The following is an 18,015-nucleotide window of genomic DNA, read 5'->3' on the forward strand; positions in this document are numbered from 1 at the left end:
CTTTCCGTTATGTGCACTGTCATCAACTTCACTAGTTTCAAGCAGCAGCATGTATCTGCAAAATGGGATGAATCAATTTAGGTTAAGTCTCAGAATGATGGGTGCCACAACTAAGCTTAAATCCCAGATGCCCGCCCATCTTCTAGGAATCAGTGGCTAGGTATTTATTAAAATTCTCTTGTGTACCTACTAACAGCTACTCTTGTAAAGTGATGCAAAGAAATCTAAGACACATCTTTTATCTCCAGTAATTACTACTCTGCTTGAGCAACGAGACTTAAAACTTCAGGCAAGGCCAGTGTGTCACAAGCAACTACACTGGCCAGGGCAAGACTCTGAAGTTCTCTCTCCCTGACACCTTCTCTGAGAGAAACCATATTTCTAACATGTGATATTCTTCCTTTCCCTGCCGTCTCCTCTCTGCTCCTACCCCAGAAACTAGCCCCTGGGCCAGAAACTGGCTGTGTGACTCCTGGCTCGCCACGGAGGAGCTGAGTAGAGCCAGCTGGGCAGACAAGGCCCACTCTAAGACAAGGCTCCTCAGCCCCAGCACGATGACACTTGGGACTGGATAATTCTTTGCTGTCCTGTGTACTACAGGATATTTAGCAATACCTCTGGCCTCTACCCACTAGATGTCAGTAGCAACCTCCTCCCCAGCTGCGCCAACAGAAAAAACAAAAACAAAACAAAACAGCAAAAAAAAAAAAACCCCAAATAAAAAAAAACACAAATAAACCACCTTGACTCCTGTCCCCTGGGGGCAAAACCACCCATGTTTGAGAGCCACAGCTTTAAGGAGGTTGAATTTTAACCTGCTGGCAACAGGAAGGCATCTAATGATTTTAAGCCTAGGAAGCAATACAAAACGGATCAGATTTGCTTCTCCAATGAATGGAGCAGTGCAGGGGTCGACTGTAGAGGGGCAGGGAGGGAGGCAAAAGGACTGGGCTGACTAAAGACATAGTTTTGGGTGAAAATGATGAACACGTGAACTAACACAGCAGTAGTGGAGACAGAAACGGTATGAATGCAAGTTACAATGGTAGAGTTAGAACACCAGGGCCCAGTCAGATAAAGCATTTGAGGGGAAGGAAAAAAATGGCACAGAATTACTTGTAAGTTTCTTACTTGGCAATTTAGATAGCTGTAGTGAGAGTCATTACCTAGGATAGGGAATTTAACAGGAAGAGCACGTTTAATAATGAGTTCCGGGGACTTCCCTGGTGGCGCAGTGGTTAAGAGTCCTCCTGCCAATGCAGGGGACACGGGTTCGAGCCCTGGTCCGGGAAGATCCCACATGCTGCAGAGCAACCAAGCCCGTGCACCACAACTACTGAGACTGCACTCTAGAGCCCGTGAGCCACAACTACTGAAGCCCATGCACCGAGAGCCCGAGCTCTGCAACAAGAGAAGCCACCACAATGAGAAGCCTGTGTACTGTAACGAAGAGTAGCCCCCGCTCACCTCAACTAGAGAAAGCCCGTAGGCAGCAACAAAGACCCAGGGCAGCCATAAATAAATAAATGTATTTTTAAATAAACAAATAAAAACAAGTTCCGGGGACTTCCCTGGTGGTCCAGCGGTAAAGAATCCGCCTTCCAATGCAGGGGACGGGAGTTCGATCCCTGGTCGGGGAACTAAGATCCCACATGCCATGGGGCAACAAAGCCTGCATGCTCCAACTACTGAGCTCGCACGCATCAACTAGAGCCCACGTGCCACAAACTACAGAGTCCACATGCCCTGGAGCCCATGTGCCACAACTAGAGAGAAAACCCACATGCCACAACTAGAGAGAAGCCCGAGTGCAGCAATGAAAGATCCCCCATGCCTCAACAAAGATCCTATGTGCCACAACTAAGACCCTATGCAGCCAAAAAAATAATAATAAAAAGAAAATAAATAAATATTAAAAATAAATAAAAATAAAAACGAGTTCTGTTTTAAACGTAATAAAAGTTTGAGGTAAGTGTGGGATATCCAGGTAGGGAGGTTAGCAGTTAGGTTTCAAGGGGTCAACACTTATATCGTTAACGTTATGTGCCAGGCCCTTTTCAAATATTAATTCGCTTAATCTTCATCCTATTCATTGAGATAGCAACTACTGCCACCCCATTGTATAGATGGGGAAACTGCTGTACAGAGAAGTTAAGTAACTTCTCCAAAATTCCATAGCTAGTCAGTTTTGAAGCTGGGATCCCAAACTCAGAGTCTGTGCTCTTGTAGAGTAGGTGAAGTCACAGGCATAGATTTGAACTCGCAAGGAAAATGAGCAAAGATGAGAAGAACAATCTAGGATGAAATACTGGAGAAAAGTATAAGTACCTGTTAAGCCAAAGGTGAAGGGGGAGCCAGAGGAAGGAGCCAGTGAGGGGGGTGTGGGGGGGGGAGGGTAAGACAGGCAATAGGGGAAGTCTTAAGGGCAGGAAGTAAGTGATGATATATTTGTAACTCACAACAATCCCTTTCATATAATCTACTCCACATAAATGTTTTAACTGAATTAATAGCCCTATAATCCCAAATAATGATCATATCAAATATCCATGCTTACAGCATATTCAAAAAATTTCATAGGTGAGCAAAACCTATATCATGTATGTCTGTGATTTTTCTAGAATACCAAGAGTTTGTGGAAGACGCAGTGTCATTTAATATGAAACAACAGCTTAGACACCATATGAAATCATTCCATACATTTATGTCCAACTAAGAAGACTTTTTTTTTTTTTACGTAACGCTGGCCTCTCACTGTTGTGGTCTCTCCCGTTGTGGAGCACAGGCTCCGGACGCGCAGGCTCAGCGGCCATGGCTCACGGGTGGGATCTTCCCGGAGCGGGGCACGAACCCGTGTCCCCTGTATCAGCAGGAGGACTCTCAACCACTGCACCACCAGGGAAGCCCCAACTAAGAAGACTTTTTAAAGCTTTATTCACATCCTACTTTCACAGCAATGAAACATGTTACTCTGTTTTGCATTTTGTTGAAGATCACATGAAATATTGGCTCCTCTAAGTTCTGCAAATGACAGCTACAGAATTGTGTAGTCTCTTCCTAAAAAAGGATTTAGAAACCGTGTATATGAAAACTAATTACTTCTCATTTGAAGGAGTTACTAGAGCATCTGGTGAATCTTGAGTTGTGCTGCTATAATAAATCTTCTGTGTATCTAAACAGTTTTTGGTTATGCATTCCTTATTATACTTTACAATTTTATACCCTAAACACAAACATTTAGTAGAAAATGAGTTTCCTCAAGACACAAAAACGCTGGCCCCCACTTCCAATTCAACACGAGTGTTTTCTAAGTGTTTATTAATCTTGATTTCCCTGCCCAAACTCAAAGTACTTTCCCAACTTTAATGCATGTACAAATCTTTCAGAGATCTTGTTAAAATGGAAGATTCTGATTCAGCAGATCTGAAAACCAGGCCAACACTCTGCATTTCTAACAAGCTCCCTGCCGCATGATGCGATGCTCTGATCCACACTGGCTACTCGGCTGTGGCGCTTGGACCAGAAGCACTGGCACTACTGGGGGACTTTGAGAACTGCATGGCCCTCAGTGTGACAAACAACAGACCAATATCATCTGCTGAAGCTGATAACTCTAGGCATTTACATTAAAGTATTTCTTTTCAAATCCATTTACAACTCATTGACTGACATTTTCTTTTTTGTCGGTAGAAAAGGTGACACCTTCTTTTCTTTCTATTCTTTCCATTATCCTAAACTGTGGATCTAATAGCTAAGCCCCTCCACAAGGAGGCCCCAGCTGGTTCTTTCAAGGTTCTCTCTTATAATCCCTGTACTGGGGGCTTTCCTGGTGGTGCAGTGGTTGAGAGTCCACCTGCCGACGCAGGGGACACGGGTTCGTGCCCCAGTCCGGGAAGATCCCACATGCCGCAGAGCGGCTGGGCCTGTGAGACATGGCCGCTGAGCCTGCGTGTCCGGAGCCTGTGCTCCGCTTTGGGAGAGGCCGCAACAGTGAGAGGCCTGCGTACCGCAAAAAAAAAGAAAAGCTGATAATCCCTGTACTGGTCCACAGCATGCCAACTGAATGGACTGGTTATTTTCTAAATATAAACCATGCTCTCTCACCACACCCCCTCTTGTTTTGTTTTGGTTTGTTTGGTTGATGCTTTCCCCTATCAGGCCAGTCTCTAGAGCCGTCCCTCTCTACTCACCTTGACTGATTTCTCAATGAGATGTGACCTCACCATTCTCTGAACCACCCACTCGCCCTCACCACAGGAATTTTTCTTTCATTATAATATTTACTACATTCTGCTAGATATGACATATGTTGGTCTTTGCCTTATCTCGGCTATTGAATTACAAGCTATTTAAGGGTAGGAAATTTTATAACTAATTTTGATATTCCCTGTATTGCATAACACAGTTCCTCACTAAATGCTAAATAAAGCTCCAATAAAATTGAAGTAAAGCATTATTCCTTAATGATGATAAACTTGATCTAAGTAGTCTCAAATCACAAATCTAAATTACATTTCTTATTTCTCCAAATACTATTGGTTTTCTACTTCAGTCATCACAGAAAATTGGGCACAATGCTTTATTTGCATTTTTTTCCAACTCTGACACCTAGAAAATTTTTATTTAATCTTACTTGAATCATTTTATCAGAACTTAAATTCTGAACCAGTTCATCTGGCATTTTCATATTGAACAGTCCAAATGTTTATATATCAGTTGAGGAAAATTTTATAATGAAATCTTCCTAAAAGTGTTATAAAACTCCACATACACACAAAGAAAAATAGACCACGAAGCAGCACAGATATCATTACATCTGTCATGCTGAAATAAAGCATGGTGACAAAGGTCAATTTTTAGAAACTAAAGGCTCTTCAGAACACCTGGAAGAATCTGAGGTATGAGGAGACACCATGCTTACTTTCAATCACGAAGTCCGCGTTAGTCCAAAGTCAGTCAACTGGACAATTTCTCAAGTACAAACAAATAAACAAGCAAATCCAAAATAATGTATGATTAAAGTAAGCAGTGAGTCAAAGGAAAATATCCTGTGCTAAATTCTGAGGATAAATAAACAGACTAAGAACATAAGTTAATTCTAACTGATTGTTAAAAATGAGCCCAGGTCAATAAATGTCTCTAACCAAAGGGCGGAAAGTGAGATCAGAGTTTAAAAAGTGATATGGGGTTGTGATAACCACCAATGACTGGAACACAACAACTAATTATCAGAGCTGCATTGCCCCAAAAGCAAGAATTAAAAGAAAGAATCTAATGTCACTGACTACATAAAAAATGTTCTACTTGAGAGCTGCTAGGGCAATACTGAGCATCCTACCTGAAGACCAAAAAGTAACCATACTCGTTAAATCCTGCAAATGACAGTCATTCATTCATTAATTAGCTTCCTAACCTTAAAGATTGTGCCTTTGGCAAAGAACAGGTAAGGGACGGGAGTTTCTGGTGATGTTCTGACAGCCAGAATAATGGCTCCCCCAAAATATCCACATCCTAACTTCCACGAACCTATGAATATGTTACCTTACATGGCAAGCGGGACTCTGCATGGTTGGGATTCAGCTGTCGGACCTTGAAATGGGTAGATCATCCTGGATTATTCAGGTAGGGCCAAGGCATTCACAAGGATCCTCACGGTAGAACAGGAAGTCAGAGTGATAAGATGTGAGGAGAACTCAACAACCTACTGTTGCTGGCTTTGAAAGGAAAGGAAGGGGCCATGAGCCAAGGAATGCGGGCAGCTTCTAGCAGCTGGAAAAGGCAAGGAAAGAGACTCTCCTCTAGAGCCTCCAGAAGGGAATGCAGCCCTACTGACATCTTGATTCTAGCCTGGTAAGACCCTGGCTGAACTTCTAACCTACAGAATTGTATAATAGATTTGTGTTGCTTTAAGCCATTAATTTGTGGTAATTTGTTACAGCAGCATTGGGAAACTAATACAATGGTTAACTGCCACAGAAAGAATTCTCTAAAACAGATAACTGCTTTTGGAAAGGGTAGAGTGACGCTCTATAAAATGCTCAGCAAATATGTGAATTAAGATTTAGTTTGCATTACTAAGACATAGACCTGCTCTGCTGTAAAAGGCTAACACACAAATTTTAAAACTAGATTTTATAAAAGGGTTGAAAGCAAATACAATTAACTTTGATAGAAAACCTTGGGTTAGAAAACAAAGCAGAACAAGGCATTTTCAGCCAGACAAGAAGGTGATAAAAAGTAAGTAGGAAAATGTGATATTCCTTGCAGATAGCATTTTAAAAGCGACCACCATAGTATCCTTTTCAATAGGCCAGCTAAAAGGCAAGAATCAGCATGTCTTTCAAAGCTCATATTTACCTGATGATCCTCTGGGCAGCATATTGATGGAGAGAACGAAACTGTGCCGACATATTTGCTAAAGCTGCCAAACAATTTGTGTGAAGGTACTTGTCCTGTCAGAAAACAGCAAGTTTAAAACATACATCGAGTCTTCTCGACATTTTAAGCAAGGTTAACTAGAAGCAAATGTAAACTCAATTGTCACTGATTTTAGAAAGTGCAGATCCACAATCTGTTTTCTCTAATTCCAAAATCCATAAAGCACTGAAAATCCAAAGTTTTTTCACTGCTAGTTTGGAACCAACATCTGGCACAAAAGATAATGATGCTATTTATGGTCTTCATTAAGCCCACCCTGGAGAATACTGAACTATTTTGCTGCAGAAATATTAATGTTTAGTTACAGCGCGTGGCTCCAGAACCTCATGGTTACATACAGTGTAGCACACAAACTGTAATTATCTTTCTAAAATCAAAAAATTCTCTGTGCTAAAACATACGTGGCTCCAAGAGTTTCAGATAAAAGACTGTGGAAAGGCTAACCTGTGTTAGCCTCCCAGAGGGGCGTAACTGAAAACGGTGCAGTAAATTTGACCACTTCTCTAAGCTATGAATTCTGTATATCGCTTCTCTAGTGACTGGAACTGAAATTTGCTCCCAGGCATAGCAAATACAATCTAGTTGAAATTCTCCTTTTACTCTTTAAAGTATTCTCTTTTTCTCCATTTCTTTCCCATCTGAATTCATATTTTCTTGTGCTTGTATCTTCTTACAGTTTGTTGTTGCTACTTTTAAAAGGTAAACCAGTTTTATCAGTCCAGCAAAGACATACAACATCTTTTAACTAAATGTGCTCCACTGCTTATTTTCTATTACATGTAAAATAGCTCTGATCATACCACCTATGAAATATTAAAAAGCAGACACTTTAAACATTACCTTAGGATCATAATACAGTGACTATATGTTGGTCTATATTTTTCCACCATATTCCATGAGAACGTTTGCACTCTAAATATTGAGATTCCTTTAAACTATAGTCTTCATTGTACTGTATGTATAAAGGTAGAAAAATAGCTATGGAATACTTACTCTTGTCCTTGTCATGTTGTACTGAATAGTTCTTATTACAACCAGTATCAGGAGACTCCCCAGTGAAATTTCAGTTAAAACCCGTTCTGAATACCAAGTAATATTTTTTAACATCTGTAATAGGGAAGAAAAGTTTAAGTAAATATGATTGCTTTAGGGAAAAAGGGATTATCCATGTCTACAATTTCTGACAAGCTGTGGCTTTGCTCTGAAGGTGAGTTAAACAGTATATAAAAGTAAACTGTGAGAATTTCAGTTCAAGATAGTGAAACTGTGCTGATGTATTTTCTTCTTCTTCCTTCTTAAATATAAAAGAAAAAAAACAGACGATGCTATCATTAGTAGACAAAAAGGAGCTATATTTAAAAAGGTATGGCACATAGAACAAGTGTGACAGAAAAACCATCAGAGGTCACCAGTTTGAAAGCAAAAATAAGAAAACTGAGGAGTCTCTTGAAAAAGTGGAGCTATCGTAACAACCACAGAAAATCTCTACCCTTGGGTCGAGGAGAGGCCAAGAATGCAAATTAGCCAAGATCTTCAAGAAGAGACGCGCCCATGCTCTGCTCCAGCTCCGGTGCTCACCTCCAGGCCTTGGTAAGCAAAAACTGTCTAGCTTCAGTTGGTGCAGTTCCACAGACTTGTAACATGGGCATCAGAGAGAGAAAAACTGGGCAGCACAGCAGCCAATGCTGGGTTGTCACAATGAAGGAGGCAAAATGCACAAAAACCAACAGGCTCATCTGGCACCAGAACTCCTCGAACGTTCTCTTCCACTGAGGTCACCCTACTTCTTTTCTCCTTGACGCATGAAGCCAATGTGCCACATTCTTTCCATCCATGCCTGAAAAAGGACAAGACTTCTGGCTGATTCCCACCCTCTCCACTAAGAAGATAAGCCCCCCTGTAGAGCACAGGAGACCTCCATCATTCATACCTTCCAAAGGAGTCTCACCACCTTTCAAAATAAGTGAATCTAGACTTTCATTTATAATTATGAATGGACAAGAAGCCACCAAAAACGTAGAGAAATCCAACAGTGAAAAAGATATGCTGAATCTAATCAAGCCTCTGTTCTAATTGCCAGCATATATGAAATACAGAGGACAGAAAAACACGATAAATAACACAATGATATAATCATCCAAAGCCAAATGTATGAAATTCTACTAAACAAATAAGTCCGTTTCTACAAAAAGTGAATGGTGTAATAAGGTGGGAGAGGGAGAGACTGTTACAGATAACAGTCAAGACCTAAATGATTTGGAAACTCATTCAAACCAACCAACTCAAGGAAGACATTTTAAAGATAATTGAGAGAAAACTGAATATTAGTAGGAATTTTAAAAATATCGTTGGGCTTCCCTGGTGGCGCAGTGGTTAAGAATCTGCTTGCCAATGCAGGGGACACAGGTTCAATCCCTGGTCTGGGAAGATCCCATATGCCGCGGAGCAACTAAGCCCATGCGCCACAACTACTGAGCCTGTACTCTAGAGCCCGTGAGCCACAACTACTGAGCCTGTGCTCTAGAGCCCGCGAGCCGCAAATGCTGAGCCCACGTGCCACAACTACTGAAGCCCATGCGCCTAGAGCCCGTGCTCCGCAACAAAAGAAGCCATCGTAATGAGAAGGCTGCAGGCACCGCAACAAAGAGTAGCCCCTGCTCACCAAAACTAGGGAAAGCCCGCACAGCAACGAAGACACAATGCAGCCAAAAATAAATAAAATAAATATTTTAAAAAATAAATAAAATATCGTTGGTTTTGTTGGATGTGATAATGGTATTATGTTTATTTTTTTATGCCTGTGTTTATCAAAGTGACATACTTAAATATCTACAAATGAAATTTTATATATATATGATTTACAAGATTAAAAAAATATATTCTAGCCAAAATATAAAAAGCAGAGGGGGTGGGGTGGGTAGATGAAATGAGAACAGAAGAATATTGATGAATCCATGGGATTCATTATACTGTTTTTTCCAATTATGCTTACATTTAATGTGTTCATAATTAAAAGCTTATTAAATAAATAATAAGAAAATGAATAAATGTGAAACTAAACAAGCAGAACAAACATACCCCCAATTAAACAAAGATAATTTAAGAGGCTGGGGAAAAGTTTTTGAAATTCTAATTAGTATCTTCGGTGAGAGTTGACAGAATACTGTATCCATAAAATAAGAACAGTCTACTATGAAAAATGCGAATCACAGAATGAAGAAAAGCTACTGAACATTAAAAATATGATGACTGAGACTTAAAAGAGAGAGAGGAGGACTTCTCTGGTGGCGCAGTGGTTAAGAATCCACCTGCCAATGCAGGGGACACAGGTTCGAGCCCTGGTCCAGGAAGATCCCACAAGCTGTGGAGCAACTAAGCCCGCGTGCCGCAACTACTGAAGCACACGCGCCTAGAGCCCGTGCTCCGCAACAAGAGAAGCCACTGCAATGAGAAGCCCGTGTACCGTAACGAAGAGTAACCTCCACTCGCCACAACTAGAGAAAGCCCGCATGCAGCAATGAAGACCCAACACAGCCAAATAAATAAAATTGAATTTAAAAAAAAAAGAGAAAGAAATTAGCAGAATGGGTGCTATGGAAAACAGAACTTGGGATGTGAAAGACAAAACTGAGAAGTTCCCTAAGACAACAGCAGTATAAGGCAAAAAGACAAAATATAAGAGAAAAGTGGAGATCCAGTATATACCTAATAAGAGTTCCAGGAGGAATAGACTAAAATCGACCCTTGAACAACATGGGTTTGAACTGCATGGGTCCATTTATATGTGGATATTTTTTTCAGTAAGTATATAGTCAGCCCTCCATATCCACAGGTTGCAACCTCAGATACTGAGGGCCAACTATGGGACTTGATCATCTGTGGGTTTGGGTATCCAGGGCAGGTCTTGGAACCAATCTCCCGCCGATACCAAGGGAGGACTGTAGAAGCAAAAGAGAAAAATTAGTAATAGGGCTTCCCTGGTGGCGCAGTGGTTAAGAATCCGCCTGCCAATGCAGGGGACACTGGTTCGAGCCCTGGTCCGGGAAGATCCCACATGCCACAGAGCACCTAGGCCCGTGCGCCACAACTACTGAGCCTGCACTCTAGAGCCCGTGAGCCACAACTACTGAAGCCCACGCACCGAGAGCCCATGCTCCGCAACAAGAGAAGCCACCGCAATGAGAAGCCTGTGCACTGCAACGAAGAGTAACCCCCACTCGCCACAACTAGAGAAAGCCTGCGTGCAGCAACGAAGACCCAACACAGCCAAAAATAATAAATAAATAAATTTATTTAAATTTTTTTTTTAAAAAAAGAAAAATTAGTAACAGAAAATTTCTTTGAGGGGAAGAGAAACTTGAAACACTTTAAGCAAAAATATTGAAAAAAATCAAAATTTATTCTGATAAGATTTCTGAATCAACAGTATATGAGAAAATCCATTGGCTTCTAGCCAGAAGAAACATGCCAAAATCTATTGGCTTCTAGACAGAAGAAACATGTTATCACCAAAAGAAAGAAAGGTAGACTAACATAAGATTTCTCATCTTGAACACTATATATCTGAAGGACAACAGAACAATGTCTACAAATGTTTGAGGAATAGATTATCATTCTAGGATTCTATATCTAGAGAAGCTACCACACAAGGATACAGAAAAGTGAAGACTTTTAAGTATGCAAAGACTCAGCATGAACCACCCATGCACTATTTCTGGGGAAAAAACAAACCACCACACAGGTAAGTGCTTAGCTGCCCCTCCTCACCACTGTAATGACAACAACAAAACCATAAGAGCCAGATAAAGTCAAGGAAGGAAAATATGGACTACTAAACAACAACAACCGCCCCCCAAAAAACCCACAATTATGAAATGAGGAAAATATAATTAAATCTAAATAATATGGTTGACCTTAATTCTTTGCTAAGATAAAATAAATATTTCTCTGCTAAGTCTGCCTCCCTGCAAATTCCAAACAATATTAAAAATGAGAAAGGGGGCATGGAAGCAGATAAGCATTAAAAAGTAAAGAAATACTGTCTTCAACTTCATGTAAGTGCCCGCAAGTGCCTCCACAACAGATTTTTACGCAGTTCAACTCTTTGACAAGAGACCCATGTCACCTAGAGTCCGCCATTTGGGTTACAAATAACCCAACAGTGACCTGTGCTGGAGGCTCCACTCAGAGGATGGCCACTCAGAGGATGGCCCACTACATGGTAGCTGAGTACTGTTTGTGAAGTAGAAAATGTAACACTTTAAGCATTTCCATTTATTCATGACTAATAACGACCTTAATCAACTAGAAGAGACAGCCTATGTGTAAAACAAATGATAGTAGCTGAAAATACTCAGAACAATGAGATTTGCCAGTTGAATCTTTATAAAGGAATGATGCAATGCTCAGTCCCTCTGATTTACTCTGTGAGGCTGCAGTTCTCAAAATGTGGTCCTGAGACATTTCTGGAGCATTCTCAAGGTCAAATCTATTTTCACAATAATACCAAGACATTACTTTCCACTCTCATTCTCTCGTGAGTATATAGTTCAGCTGTCCAGAGGCTACATAACATGTCTAACAGCACAACAAATTTAATACAGAGGGAGACATGAGAATCTAAGGCAAAAATGTAAAACAATGCCACTCTCTTGCTAAACTTTTGTTTGTGGAAAATAGTTACTTTCATAAAAATATGTTACTGATGCTAACACGTAATGGGGTTTATTATCATAATAATTATTTCTAAATGAACTAATCAAATATTTTAAAAATATGTCCGTTTTAATTTCCAATACAGTAAATGCCGAGAACAATAATCCACATAAAGACATTATGTCGTGTCCTAAACTACTTTTAAGTGTAAAGACCACAAGGTTAAGACCACTGTTCTGTCTCCAAGGGAATACTAACCCAGGACACGCGTTAGGCAACTTGACTAGTGAGAGGAGTCTCTGTCTTTTAAAAGGTCACACTTGAGCATACACACATTTGAGCATAGTTTGGTTTCTCCTCTCTCTTGGCTCCTGTGTTTAGAAATAAATTATCATAAGCCACCTTATTTGAAGCCAAGGTCATTGGTTCTTAGTGTTTACTTGTGCGTGTCTACTATGTAACTGGATGGAAGAAGTGTTTTAAATAAAAGTAGCCTTATTCATTTAACATTCAACAAATATTTAATGAGTATCCACATAGTAAACTTATGATGTTACTATGAAAATCAGAAACCAATTTGGCATTTACATAAAGGTCTGTCTTTTCTTCCTGTGAAAAATAAGTCATTATCTGTAAATTCTGGTAGTGTTTAAGAAAAATTAAAAATAACTAGCTATAGAGCTCACACAGCTTCCCAGGGGACATTAATGCATACTAGGCAGCATACAGAAAATTTTCTTGGTAACCTGGCTGTAGTTCTTGACCTATTTATTTGGTACTTATAAAAAAAATTCCTCATCTCTTGCATTCAACATCCATACAGTTTAATAGCTGTAGACTGTTATCATCTTGATTACACATTACATACATTTAACATTTTATGCCAAAATAACTCAAACATGTAGAAGGAAACTCCTCAAGGATCTGAAAATATCTTCCTTCTCAAAAAGTATATGAGAATTGTTTGTGGTTCTAGGTCTTCTTTCAGCTTCTTCCCCCCATAGGATTTGTTTTTATTGAATATATCTCTTCCATATGTTACAAAGGCTACAATATTATATAGTAACATATTATATAATACCAACTCTTTAAAAAATTAAATATATATAGAAAAGCACAAAGAATAATAAACTTCCATACTCCCACAAATGACATTAACATTTTATTAACATTTAACGTTAACGTTTTGTATTTTAAGATGAAAATCTCATTTTATTCCCCCAAAGAGGGACAACCACTATCTGGAGTTCAGTATATATCTTTCCCGTCCATTTCAAATACTTTATATGTACACACACAAACACACACACACACACACACAACCAAAAACCAGCATTCCTTTGTATATTTTCTACTTTACATAAACAGTATCATAATGTATCAGGTTGAATAGTGGCCTCCAAATTCATGTCACCCAAAACCTGTGAATGTGACCTTATTTGGAAATAAGGTCTTTGTAGACACAATCAAGTTAGGATGACATTATACTGGATTAGGGTGGGCCCTAAATCCTATATGACTGGTGTCCTTATAAGAGAAGGAGGAGAGACAGACAGGTACATGAGAAAAGGCCATGTGAGACCAACGCAGAGGCTGGATGCAGCTGCAAGCCAAAGAACGCCAAGGAATGACGACCAGAGGCTAGAAAGAGGCAAGGAATCACTCCCCTAGATCCTGCAGAGACAGCATGGTCCTGCCGACACCTTGCTTTTGGACTTCTAGTCTCCACAACAGTAACAAGCAATTTCTGTTGTTTTAAGCCACCCAGTTTGTTATGGCAGCACTAGTAAACTGATACATTTAAGTATTCGTTTGCATCCAAATTTTTTCACTCAATAGGTCTTTGCAACTCCTCTATATTGATAGATATATATAAGAAGAATTATGTTTACCACATACGCCAAGGTCTAATAGTACTAGTTGTTTTTTTAATGAACTGCTTCTATACTAGTTAGTAAATAGCTGCTGCCCCAAGACACTCCTCCAGGACTTCCTCGTGGTTTGGCAATTAATGTACAGCAGAGGACAAAGGATATATGGACAACAGCCATTTTTACTGGATGATTTTGATGCCATGACAGTTAAATAGTTGAAAACCACCTCTACTTCATTCCATCCAAGCACGGTACAGTCTTGTGCCAATAGGTCACATTTTTTTATCCACTCTTCTATTATGGAAGTTTAGGTTATTTCCAGTTTTTTCCCTATTAAAATCAATGTTACAATATAGATCCTTACCCTCATTATCCAAAATCTCACGACATTAAACTCAGAAACCAGGGAGTCCTTACTCTCCATACTTGTAGTATCTGGCCATTAATTACCTAAAGTCAGGAATTACACAGATTTTGAAAACAAAAATATCTGTAAAATCCCTGTTATACGTTACCCAGTGTGTGGTACTCAGTGACTTCACAAGCACTTCGGCAAGAGTTTGTTAGGAAGCAGAATTACTAAGTCAATGAGCACCTCCTTTAAAAAAGATATGTATAGAGGCTAAACAATATACTACTAAATAACCAAGAGATCACTGAAGAAATCAAAGAGAAAATCAAAAAATACCTAAAAATGACGACAATGAAAATACGACCCAAAACCTATGGGATGCAACAAAAGCAGTTCTAAGCGGGAAGTTTATAGCAGTACAATCTTACCTCAAGAAACAAGAAACATCTCAAGTAAACAACCTAACCTTACACCTAAAGCAAGTAGAGAAAGAAGAACAAAAAACCCTCAAAGTTAGCAGAAGGAAAGAAATCATAAAGATCAGATCACAAATAAATGAAAGAAATGAAGGAAACAATAGCAAAGATCAATAAAACTAAAAGCTGGTTCATTGAGAAGATAAACAAAATTGATAAAACATTAGCCAGGCTCAACAAGAAAAAAAGGGAGAAGACTCAAATCAATAGAATTAGAAATGAAAAAGGAGAAGTGACTGACACTGCAGAAATACAAAGGATCATGAGAGATTACTAGAAGCAACTATAAGCCAATAAAATGGAAAACCTGGAAGAAATGCACAAATTCTTAGAAAAACACAACCTTCCTAGATTGAACCAGGAAGAAACAGAAAAAATAAATAGACCAATCACAAGCACTGAAATTGAAACTGTGAGTAAAAATCTTCCAACAAACAAAAGCCCAGGACCAGATGGGTACACAGGCCAATTCTACCAAACATTTAGAGAAGAGCTAACACTTATCCTTCTCAAACTCTTACAAAATATAGCAGAGAGAGGAACACTCCCAAACTCATTCTACGAGGCCACCATCACTCTGATACCGAAAGCAGACAAAGATGTCACAAAAAAAGAAAAATACAGGGCAATATCACTGATGAACACAGATGCAAAAATCCTCAACAAAATACTAGCAAACAGAATCCAACAGCACATTAAAAGGATCATACACCATGATCAAGTGGGGTTTATCCCAGGAATGCAAGGATTCTTCAGTATACGCAAATCAATCAGTGTGATAAACCGTATTAACAAACTGAAGGATAAAAACCATATGATCATCTCAATAGATGCAGAAAAAGCTTTCGACAAAATTCAACACCCATTTTTGATAAAAAAAACACTCCAGAAAGTAGGCATAGAGGAAACTTATCTCAACAAAATAGAGGCCATAAATGACAAACCCACAGCCAACATTGTTCTCAAAGGTGAAAAACTGAAACCATTTCCACTAAGATCAGGAACACAACAAGGTTGCCCACTCTCACCACTATTATTCAGCATAGTTTTGGATGTTTTAGCCACAGCAATCAGAGAAGATAAAGAAACAAAAGGAATCCAAATTGGAAAGGAAGAAGTAAAACTGTCACTGTTTGCAGATGGCATGATACTAAACAGAGAGAATCCTAAAGATGCTACCAGAAAACTACTAGAGCTAGCCAATGAAATCGCTTGCACTCCTATACACTACTGATGAAAAATCTGAAAGAGAAATTAAGGAAACACTCTCATTTACCATTGCAACAAAAAGAATAAAATACCTAGGAATAAACCTACCTAAGGATATAAAAGATCTGGTTGCAGAAAACTATAAAACACTGGTGAAGGAAATTAAAGATGATACAAACAGATGGAGAGAAATACCATGTTCTTGGATTGGAAAAATCAACATTGTGAAAATGACTAAACTACCCAAAGCAATCTACAGATGCAATGCAATCCGTATCAAACTACCACTGGCATTTTTCACAGACCTAGAACAAAAAATTTCAGTTTGTATGAAAACACAAAAGACCCTGAATAGCCAAAGCAATCTTGCGAAAGAAAAATGGAGCTGGAGGAATCAGACTCCCAGACTTCAGACTATACTACAAAGCTACAGTAATCAAGACAGTATGGTACTGGCACAAAAACAGAAATATAGATCAATGTAACAGGATAGAAAGTCCAGAGATAAACCCATGCACATACGGTCACCTTATCCTTGATAAAGGAGGCAAGAATATACAATGGAGAAAAGACAGCCTCTTCAATAAGTGGTGCTGGGAAAACTGGACAGCTACATGTAAAAGAATGAAATTAGAACACGCCCTAACACCATACACAAAAATAACCTTAAAATGGATTAAAGACCTAAATGTAAGGCCAGAAACTATCAAACTCTTAGAGGAAAACATAGGCAGGACACTCTACAACATAAATCACAGCAAGACCCTTTTTGACCCACTTCCTAGAGAAATGGAAATAAAAACAAAAATAAACAAATGGGACCTAATGAAACTTAAAAGCTTTTGCACAGCAAAGGAAACCATAAACAAGACCAAAAGACGACCCTCAGAATGGGAGAAAATATTTGCAAATGAAGCAACTGACAAAGGATTAATCTCCAAAATTTACAAGCAGCTCATGTAGCTCAATATCAAAAAAACAAACAACCCAATCCAAAAATGGGCAGAAGACCTAAACAGACATTTATCCAGATAAAATATACAGATTGCCAACAAACACATGAAAGGATGCTCAACATCATTAATCATTAGAGAAATGCAAATCAAAACTACAATGAGGTATCACCTCACACCAGTCAGAATGGCCATCATCAAAAAATCTACAAACAATAAATGCTGGAGAGGGTGTTGAGAAAAGGGAACTCTTTTGTACTGTTGATGGGAATGTAAATTGATACAGCCACTATGGAGAACAGCATGGAAGTTCCTTAAAAAAACTAAAAATAGAACTACCATATGACCCAGCAATCCCACTACTGGGCATATACCCTGAGGAAACCATAATTCAAAGAGAGTCATGGATCACAATGTTCATTGCAGCACTATTTACAATAGCCAGGTCTTGGAAGCCACCTAAGTGTCCACTGACAGATGAATGGATAAAGAAGATCTGGCACATATACACATTGGAATATTACTCTGCCATAAAAAGAAACAAAATTGAGTTATTTGTAGTGAGGTGGATGGACCTAGAGTCTATCATACAGAGTGGAGTAAGTCAGAAAGAGAAAAACAAATGCCCTATGCTAACACGTATATATGGAATCTAAAAAGAAAAAGAAAAAAAAAAAGGTTCTGAAGAACCTAGGGGCAGGACAGGAATAAAGACACAGACATAGAGAATGGACTTGAGGACACGGGGAAGGGGAAGGGTAAGCTGGGACGAAGTGAGAAAATGGCATGGACATACATACACTACCAAATGTAAAATAGATAGCTAGTGGGAAGCAGCCACATAGCACAGGGAGATCAGCTTGGTGCTTTGTGACCACCTAGAGGGGTGAGACAGGGATGGGATGGTGGGGGAGAGACACTAGATGGAGGGGATATAGGGATATATGTATACGTATAGCTGACTCACCTTGTTATACAGCAGAAACTAAGACACTATTGTAAAGCAATTATACTCCAGTAAAGACGTTAAAAAAAAAATGTATGTTTTGATCAGTATT

The 18,015-nt window shown here is 39.3% G+C and overlaps 1 protein-coding gene across 3 annotated transcripts in view; it reads right to left on the reverse strand.

Annotated features, from left to right (window-relative positions):
• DYM (dymeclin) overlaps positions 1 to 18,015 on the reverse strand; it is a 379,359-nt gene that overhangs the window by 212,948 nt on the left and 148,396 nt on the right. For all 3 annotated transcript variants that reach the window (XM_030867896.2, XM_060310367.1, XM_060310368.1), the window contains exons 12-13: positions 7,432 to 7,545; positions 6,358 to 6,452 (exon numbers count right to left, since the gene is read on the reverse strand). In XM_030867896.2, the coding sequence (XP_030723756.2) occupies positions 6,358 to 6,452; positions 7,432 to 7,545 (209 nt within the window). The remainder of the gene's footprint in view (positions 1 to 6,357; positions 6,453 to 7,431; positions 7,546 to 18,015) is intronic.

The sequence above is a fragment of the Globicephala melas genome, chromosome 13 (genome assembly GCF_963455315.2).
Source record: "Globicephala melas chromosome 13, mGloMel1.2, whole genome shotgun sequence".
NCBI lineage: Eukaryota > Metazoa > Chordata > Mammalia > Artiodactyla > Delphinidae > Globicephala > Globicephala melas.